Consider the following 8,825-nt stretch of genomic DNA (forward strand, 5'->3'; position numbering starts at 1 on the left):
CGTGCTTTAACAAAGTTGGTTTGAAAAGAATAAAAGTACAGTACGTGTCCTCCAGGAATGCAAACACAGCCGAGGGGCGAGATGCCCCCAAACATCATGATGGTGATGTCCATTTATTGAGCCGCCGGCAGTGTGTCGGACTCTGGGATGAGTAGCATCATCTCATTAATTCCCAGCCTGTTATACTTCAAAGAAAAATTAACGAACGCGGAAAGACTTTTAAATAATTCAGTAGACATCACACAACCGATAGGCGCTAGCGCTTGAGTTTGAACCCAGGCAACATAATTTCACAACCCATACTTTTAACTACTACGCGATGCTGCTAAACTCGTTGCCGTCGAATCGATTCTGACCCATAGCGACCCTAGAGAACAGAATAGGACTGCCTCATAGGGTTTCCAAGCAGTGGCTGGTGGATTTGACCTGCCAACCTTTTGGTTAGCAGCCTAAGAGCCGTATCTCTTAACCACTGCGCCACCAGGGCTCCGCGATGCTGCTAGTACACAGTAAAAACTGCATTTAAGTATTTGTTGAAAGAATGATTCTGGCTACAGATCCTTAAAGCTCACAAAAGGCCCACCTATAGAACGAGACCTTCGGACCACATGCCCCGGCGCAGACCACTGGACCCAGCGGAGGAGACCTGAAGCCTCAATAGGAGGGGAGGGCGGAGGGGCGGGGCCTCGCCGCAAGGAGGTGGCCATCTTGTCGCATTTCCAGCAAACTTGTACCTCTTCTCTTGCCGTAGCCCTGAAACCGGAAGCTCTTCTGAAACATGTCTTATGTTTCCGGGCGAGAGCTGGGCTCGTTGGTACCATGTGGGTGCTGTCGTGAAGAGTTGTTGTCTTCTAAACCCTGCTTGAAGTCCGAGTTCGGGGTGAGAATGGGCAAAGAGCCGCTTGATGGGGCTGTGGATCGGGGCGGGGAACCGAGGGAGAGTGAAACGTCCGTGGGTTTACCGGTATCTGCGGAGACAAGGCTGAAGAAAGTTTTGACGCCACCCTGGGGCTGTAGTTAAGAGTTCTAATTGCTGTTGCCGTTGTGTTTGCGTCTCGGGGGTCCGGAAGTTCCGAGACAGCTAGTTATGTGTCCACAACCGTGCTGAGTGCAGAGAAAAGTTTCCTATACGGCAGGCATTTGCTGCTTCCAGTTAAACCACCTTATAGATTTAGAGACTACTCACGGTGGTTATGTTTCTTAATCTGTATTTTTAGAAATTCACTTCTTCCCCTTGCATGAAAGATGACGTCTTTAGCTCAGCAGCTGCAACGACTCGCCCTCCCTCAAAGCGATCCCAGTCTCTTGTCTAGAGAGGAAGTTGCATCTTTGTTGTTTGACCCCAAGGAGGCGGCCACCATCGACAGGGACACCGCCTTTGCCATTGGTGAGCTACCCTTTAACTTAGACAAGCTCTTTGAAGCGTTTGTTTTCCGGACGTTGGTATGTTTTCTTTTCTGTCTGTCCTCTTCCTTAGCAGTTTTTAACTTGATCACTTACGTTGTTAAGAGAATTAACGTTGATTGAGCAAATTATCATGTGCCAGGTACTGTGCTAGATGCTTAAAATGTATGTAGGTGTCTAAATTTCACAGGTGAGGAAATAATGCCAGGGAGGTCAACTGGTTTTTAGAGAGGAAGAATATCTAAAAGAGGGGGCGTGGCTGGGGTGGAGAAGGAGGCTTCCCAGAGGACTGGCCTCTCCTCTGAGGACTGGCCTAGTAGGGGTATCAATAATAATTTTTTAAAAAGGAATAGTTTCTGCCATTAAGTATTTTTTGTTCCTTTAGTTGGTGAAATAAGATCTGTTCTATGTGTTGGAAACTAGAAATCTGTGTTTGGGACAGATTATATGTTCTGAAAGAATATAGACTCGTTTAGGGGTATAGATTCCTGGCCAGTGCACCTCATGTGCAGCTACCATCCTGTCTGTCAGTGGGGGCTTGCATGTTGCTATGATGCTGAACAGGTTTCAGCAAAGCTTTCAGACACATGGCCTAGGAAGTAAGGCCTGGTGACCTATCTCTGAAAATCAGCCAATAAAAACCCTGTGGATCAGAATGATCTGATCCACAACCAATTGTGGGGATGTTGCAGGACCAGGCAGTGGTTCTTCTGTTGTACATGGGATTGCCATGAGTTGAGGACCAACGGGACAGAAAGTGACAACAACTAAAACTGTAAAAGAGGCGTAGGATGATTTTGCTTGCAAAGGATTATTAAATAAACTAGTGTTTTCCTAGGATGCACTGGCCTGGAAGAGCTGCTTGGACTCAATCCTTCCTTTGAACAGTTTGAAGCACCATTGTTCAGCCAGTTAGCAAAAACTTTGGAGCGCAGCGTTCAGACCAAAGCTGTGAACAAACAACTGGATGAAAACATTTCATTATTCCTTATTCACTTGTCCCCTTACTTCCTGCTTAAGCCAGCACAGAAGTGTCTGGAGTGGTTGATTCACAGGTACGCAGTGGGATTACAAAAATAATTGTGGGTTAACTAACTAATGCTTTGGGGAGAGAGTGTCAGTGTTCTCTAAAGTACCGTAACTTAAGAGAAACAATAATAGCTGACACGTATTGAGCATTTATACCCCAGTCCCTGTGGTAAGCACTTTGTGCACATTATCTCACTTAATCCTCAGGACATTCCAATGGGAAGATGCTTATATTATCTCCATTTTAAAATTGAGAAAACTGAGGCTTAGAGGGGTTAAGTTGTCTGAGTCACACAACTAGTATGTGGCAGAGATGGTATACAACTCAAGTTTATTTCTAAGGTCTGATCTTCTGTCCACTTTGGAAATGGTTTCCATAAGTTTATTCGGTGTATTCTTACTTATTGGTATCTCCTTACGCATTTTTGTTTATTCTCCCAATATATATGTTTTGTTTCTGTTTTAATTTTATCGTGTTAAAATATATATAACAAAAAGTTTGTCATTGTAACTTTCTTAAGTGTAAGATTCAGTGACGTTAATTACATTCACCATGTTGTGCAGCCTTCACCAGTACCATTTCCAAAAGTTTTTCATCACACTAAACAGAAACTCAGTACCCCTTCAGCTGTAATTCCCCATTCTTCCCTTCCTCTAGCGCCTGGTAACCACTAATAAACTTTTGTCTCTATGCATTTGCCTATTCTAGACATTTGATATAAGTGCGATCATACAGTATTTGTCCTTTTGTGTCTGACTTATTTCACTTAACATAATGTTTTCAACGTTCGTCCATGTTGTAGTACGTATCAGGACTTCATTTCTCTTTATGACTGAATAACATTCCATTATAGGAGTCCGTATGTTGTATAAACAGTTAAGCAGACAACTGCTAGCTGAAAGATTGGTGGTTCGAACCCTTCCAGAAGCAGATTGCCAGGCCTCGAAAAATAAGCCTGGCAATCTGCTTCTGAAGGGTCATTGCCTTGAAAACCCTGTGAAGCCGTTCTACACATGGGGTTGCCATGAGTCGGAATTGACTTGACGGCAGCTAACAACATATGTATATACTACGTTCTGTTTACTCATTCATCTGTTGATGAACACTGTTGTTTCCACCTTTTGGCTGTTGTGACAGGCTGCTGTGAACATTGGTGTACACATATCTGTTTGAGTGTCTGTGTTCAAGTCTTTTGGGCATATACCTACGAGTACAATTCCTGGGTCACATGGTAATTCTGTATTTAACTCTTTGAGGAACCACCAGACTGTTTTCCACAGCATCTGCACCATTTTATATTCCTACCAGAAATGGACAGGGGCTCTAATTTCTCCACATGCTTGCCAACACTTGTTTAGTTTTTCTGATAATAGCAATCCTAATGGATGTGAAGCCTGATATATGTGTTTTAAAAGTAGAAGGATTTCCATTTCATTAATTGGAGACATGGGGATAAAGTGATTTCCCTCAGGAAGAAAGTGAGTCTTTGAGAAAACAATTAATTTGGATCTTCTGATTATCAGAACATTAAACTCATCGGACAAAGTATAATGTTCAAAAGTCTAATATTTCACTCTGTCTTCTAGCATTTAATTTCACCCAAGTAGATCATTAATAATAGATCATTAATAGAAACACTTTTTCATTTGATTATTTATGTAACAGGTAGGCTCCTTTAGTTTGCTGTTTTGCAATAAATGTCATAATAAAGGTTCATGCAAAGTTTTGGGGATCCAGCTCTGCCTGGAGTAGTTGAGGAAAGCTTTGTGGAGAAAGTAACATTTTAGCTAGGACTTAAAGGACTAAGTTTACTAATAAGAGTTATTTTAGATGAAGAAGAAGCATACATAATGTCATTGTGGTGTGAAAGATGTGGTGAGTTTGAGAAATAGCAAGAAGTTCAGTGTGTTTGGTGAGTGACAGTACAAGAAAACGATCAGATTCATATGTAAATTATTTGTTGGGTAGATACCAAGTATAGAGACTCAGTATTCCACTCTCCTCTCAATGTCTGACTCAATTTATCAAGTACTTCTACAGTAGTTCATACAAACCATGTGAAATGCACTGTGCCAAACATTTGAGAGGATGTTAGGCATCACAACTCATCAACCATCAAGCTGCTTACTAATTACAGGTAGGGAGATAAGACATATAAACCAAAAAAATAAAAGAAATAAAGGCGACTAATATGAGTCCTCCAAATAATGCGTCTTTATGTTTTGTTTTCTGTTCTTTGGCATTCGTTCGTTCGTTGTGTTAATGTGTTTCTGCTTATTCTGAAGTGCGAAGGGAATGCAACATGTTTACAGGCTGAGTGGGCAGTGGTGGTTCAGTAGTAGAATTCTTGCCTTCCGTGCAGAGACCTGGGTTTGATTCCCAGCCAGTGTACCTCTCACGTGCAGTCATACTTGTCTGTCATTGTGTGTTGCGGTGAGGCTGAACAGGTTTGAGTGGAGCTTCCGGACTACATTGGGCTAGGAAGAAAAGTATGGTAATCTACTTCCAAAAATCAACCAGTGAAAACCCTGTGGATCACAATGGTCCAATCCAGGGGGTCGCCATGAGTCGGCGGCCAACTCGAAAGCAGCTAACAGTAACAATAAACGGCTGAGCGTGGTACTGTAAGAAAGGTACAGATAAAAGGATAGGAGAGGTCAGAGACAAGAGGGATCGCTTGGCTGGGATAATTAGGAAAAGCATCTTGAAAAGGAGGCACTTGAGCTATATCTTCAACCTGGAAAGATTATAATGTGTCTGTTGGGATGGTGTTAGGGTAGAGGGATGGGTACAGAGTTTTGTGAATTTCCTGGACAAATTATATATGGTAGTAATTACGTAATGGAGCCCTGGTGGCACAGTGGTTCAGAGCTTGTCTGCTAACCAGAAGGTCATCTGTTCAAATCCACCAGCCACTCCTAGGAAACCTTATGGAACAGTTCTATTGTGTCCTGTAGGGTCACTATGAGTTGGAATCGACTCAACAACAATGGGCTTTTTTTTTTTTTTAAATTATGTAACATATAATTATGATCCAAAGAAAGTAATATGATTTCTTTTTTAATTGGTCTTTTGGTGTTGGAAGTACAGTAGTTAGGAAAGCTGAGGAAGCTTTGAAAGTGGACTTTGGAGTCTGGAAAGAAGCTGGGTGTTGCTACCTGGGTGAACAGTTGCTTTTCTGTTGGTTTGACTGCAGTGATCCCACAGCTACATTGATGTGATAGGGGTGACAGTGAATGAAATGTAAATTTTGACATTAAATATTCAAAAATATCACTGCATGATAATTGCCACAACCACATTGAGGTCATTTAAATGCCAAAAATAGGCTTATAGTTTAAGTTCTCAGTCATTTTATAGTTATGCAGTTGTTTTTACTGATATTCATTCTAAGTTGTTTTAGCTCATTGATATAAGATTTGGACATGTAAGGAAATATGTGCCTATAAGTTTTGGTTCAGTTTGAATTGTTTGCTTTTTCCCCAGGTTCCATATCCATCTTTATAATCAGGATAGCCTCATTGCTTGTGTTCTGCCGTACCACGAGACAAGAATATTTGTGCGAGTTATACAGCTTCTAAAAATTAATAATTCTAAACACAAATGGTTCTGGTTGTTGCCAGTTAAGGTATGATTGTTGAATGACACATATCTTTAGTCTTTATAAACCTTAATTAAGTGTTGTTAATTTAGAAAAAATAAAATTGTTAACGCTTTTTGGGGGTAGTCTGAGTATTACCACCATCATTTTTGTTTCCTAACTTCCAGCTGAAATTATTATTAATTATAGCTAGCTTTTAGTTAGTATCTGCAACAGGCTAGGCAATTTATATCATACTATCTTGGATTCTCACAAAACTCCTCCGTTTTTACAGATGAGGACAGGCTCTGAGAATTAAATTACTTGCCAAAGTTCACATAACTGTAGAGTGGCAGAGTTGGGATTTGAATCTCGATGTGATTCAAAAGCTACACCATGCTGTTTGGTATTTTAAATTTTGGAACTGAAGTGTTTAAAAAAAAGTGGAAGTGAAGAAGAGCAGAAAACTCCTCCAAAATTTAAAAGACGAGGATAAATTTGAGGACTTGAAGAAATTATTAAAGTTTTGAAGAAGATGCTAGGAAGTAATTTACAGATCAATAAAAGGATGGTTGCATAACATAAGGGTCTGGGTAAGATCACGTAGCATGATTTTGTAGTAAAACCAGCTGATTTTCCATTATCACTTTGTCCTGTAACATATAGTATGGGAAAGTAGAGGTATGTTATTAGCAGGAACTTTACTGAATTTTGAGCAAGATGATCCATGCTAGGTAGGAGAGAAAATGGGGGTGAAAGTAGGCTAATAGACTGGGAGGAGTTAAGATTACTGGTGATGATATAGAGGTCAGTGATAAGAGTTAATAAAAAGAAAGGAATGGTAGATTTTTAATTAGAAGAAGAGTTAAAGAATTTGGATCAAAAGCACTTGTTCTTTCTGTCATTAACAGCAATCTGGAGTGCCCTTAGCTAAAGGAACTTTGATTACTCACTGCTACAAAGATCTTGGATTCATGGATTTCATTTGTAGTCTGGTGACAAAAGCTGTGAAGGTGAGTGATATGTGTACAGGTAGTCCCTGACTTATGACAGCGTTCTGTTCTGACGACTCCGTCGTAAGTCGGTTCTGACATAAGTCAAATACCTCTTTTTTTTTTTTGAGTTATTACTGTCTTTTATTATCAGTATCTTTATAAATCTGATCTTTATCTGTCGGCATCAGTGTTGTAACAATGAAGTCGGAGTTGTAATGGCTGTCAGTTGCGGGCGCACGCGCAGTTCAGTTGTCATATGTCATAAGAGTTGAACGTTGCCCAACTTTCTCTCCGTTACAACTCCTTACACTGACACTGACACAGACTTCATTGTAGGCCAGGCTGTAACGTAGCCTGCTATACAGCAGGGTTTTGATCAATAAATCGTAACGTTGAACATCTGCCAGTGAACACGTCAGAATGATAGCATCAGCAAATTACATGCTGCAACATTGTATGTAGTACATATTACAAACAATAAGATGTACAAAAATGAGGGAATGGTAGTAAGTGTGGTCGTCGTAACTTAAATACATTGTAAATTGGGGACTTACCTGTAATTCCTTAAAAAGATTCCTTGCTGTGACAGAAAGAAACTTACTAAAGCTTTCCCTAATAACAATGGTGCTTTGAAAAAATTGTGCTGTTTTGGAGCATGAGCAGTTTGAGAATCAGTCTTTCATGATCAAAAGATGTTTTTCTGTAAAAACATTATTCTCCTCCTTGCTGAATTCTGTTTACAATGACTATTCAAACAGAGAGACAGTCTGAAAATATTAGGAAGATTGTGAAGCAGATCATCCTTGTCATACTTAATTGAACCACTGAGTTTGTGTTCAGTGTTGTTCGGTGTTGCATATGGCAAAAATTAAAATGTCAACACCGGAGTAGTTCAAGAAAGCTGTGCGTAAATGTTTGTACATACTTGTATCTAGTTGGTTTCTCTTAAGTGTTCTTTGTTTGGGTTCTTTGTTTTAGGTTTTTGCGGAGTATCCTAGAAGCTCAGCTCAGCTGAGGGTGCTGTTGACGTTTTATGCTTCTACCATCGTGTCTGCTTTGGTGGCTGCTGAAGACTTATCAGACAACATAGTCGCCAAGCTATTTCCATATATCCAAAAGGTTTGCTCTGTTTACATGTGAAGTGGATTATTTAATATTTAAAGGAATTTTCTTGCTTTTGAAATTTTCAATTAGAAGTAAATGTTTTTAAAATTGACAATTTACATCAAATGATTGATAAGGTTTAATTATCCTTTCTTTCGTTTTAAAAAGTCACCAGAGTAAAGTCTTAATTATAACACCTTAAGAATAAGTGTTGGCTATCTGGTCCAGCCACTATCTTCCCAGATCTATTTTCTTTCTTTCTTTTTTTTTTAATTGTATTTTAGATTAGGGTTAATGGAGCAAATTAATTTCTCATTAAATAATTAATACACACATTGTTTTGTGACATTGGTTGCCACCCCCATGACATGTCAATACTCTACCCTTCTCGACCTTGGGTTTCCTGTTACCAGCTTTCTTGACCCCTCCTGCCCCTGGACTGGTGTGCCCCTTTAGTCTCGTTTTGTTTTATAGGCCTGTCTAATCTTTGGCTGAAGGGTGAACCTCAGGAGTACTTCAGTACTGAGTTAAAAGGGAGTCCGGGAGCCATACTCTTGGGGTTTCTCCAGTCTCTGACAGACCAGTAAGTCTGGTCTTTTTTTCCTTTTGTGGCTTGGAATTTTGTTCTACATTTTTCTCCAGCTCTGTCCAGGACCCTCTGTTGTGATCCCTGTCAGAGCAGTCAGTGGTGGTAGCCGGGCACCATCTAGTT

General features: G+C 40.2%; 1 protein-coding gene across 2 annotated transcripts in view; it reads left to right on the forward strand.

The window, feature by feature from the left end:
- Positions 1–734: 734 nt before the first annotated feature.
- Positions 735–8,825, forward strand: part of HEATR1 (HEAT repeat containing 1) — a 57,528-nt gene continuing 49,437 nt past the window's right edge. Inside the window, exons 1-6 of one of the 2 annotated variants that reach the window (XM_023727988.1) lie at positions 735–880; positions 1,218–1,387; positions 2,243–2,459; positions 5,921–6,062; positions 6,926–7,027; positions 7,988–8,128. In XM_023727988.1, coding sequence (XP_023583756.1) covers positions 1,246–1,387; positions 2,243–2,459; positions 5,921–6,062; positions 6,926–7,027; positions 7,988–8,128 — 744 coding nt within the window. In that variant the 5' untranslated portion in view covers positions 735–880; positions 1,218–1,245. The remainder of the gene's footprint in view (positions 881–1,217; positions 1,388–2,242; positions 2,460–5,920; positions 6,063–6,925; positions 7,028–7,987; positions 8,129–8,825) is intronic. The other variant, XM_004372794.3, reaches the window with a different exon arrangement.

This window comes from Trichechus manatus, unplaced genomic scaffold (assembly GCF_000243295.1).
Source record: "Trichechus manatus latirostris isolate Lorelei unplaced genomic scaffold, TriManLat1.0 scaffold00021, whole genome shotgun sequence".
NCBI lineage: Eukaryota > Metazoa > Chordata > Mammalia > Sirenia > Trichechidae > Trichechus > Trichechus manatus.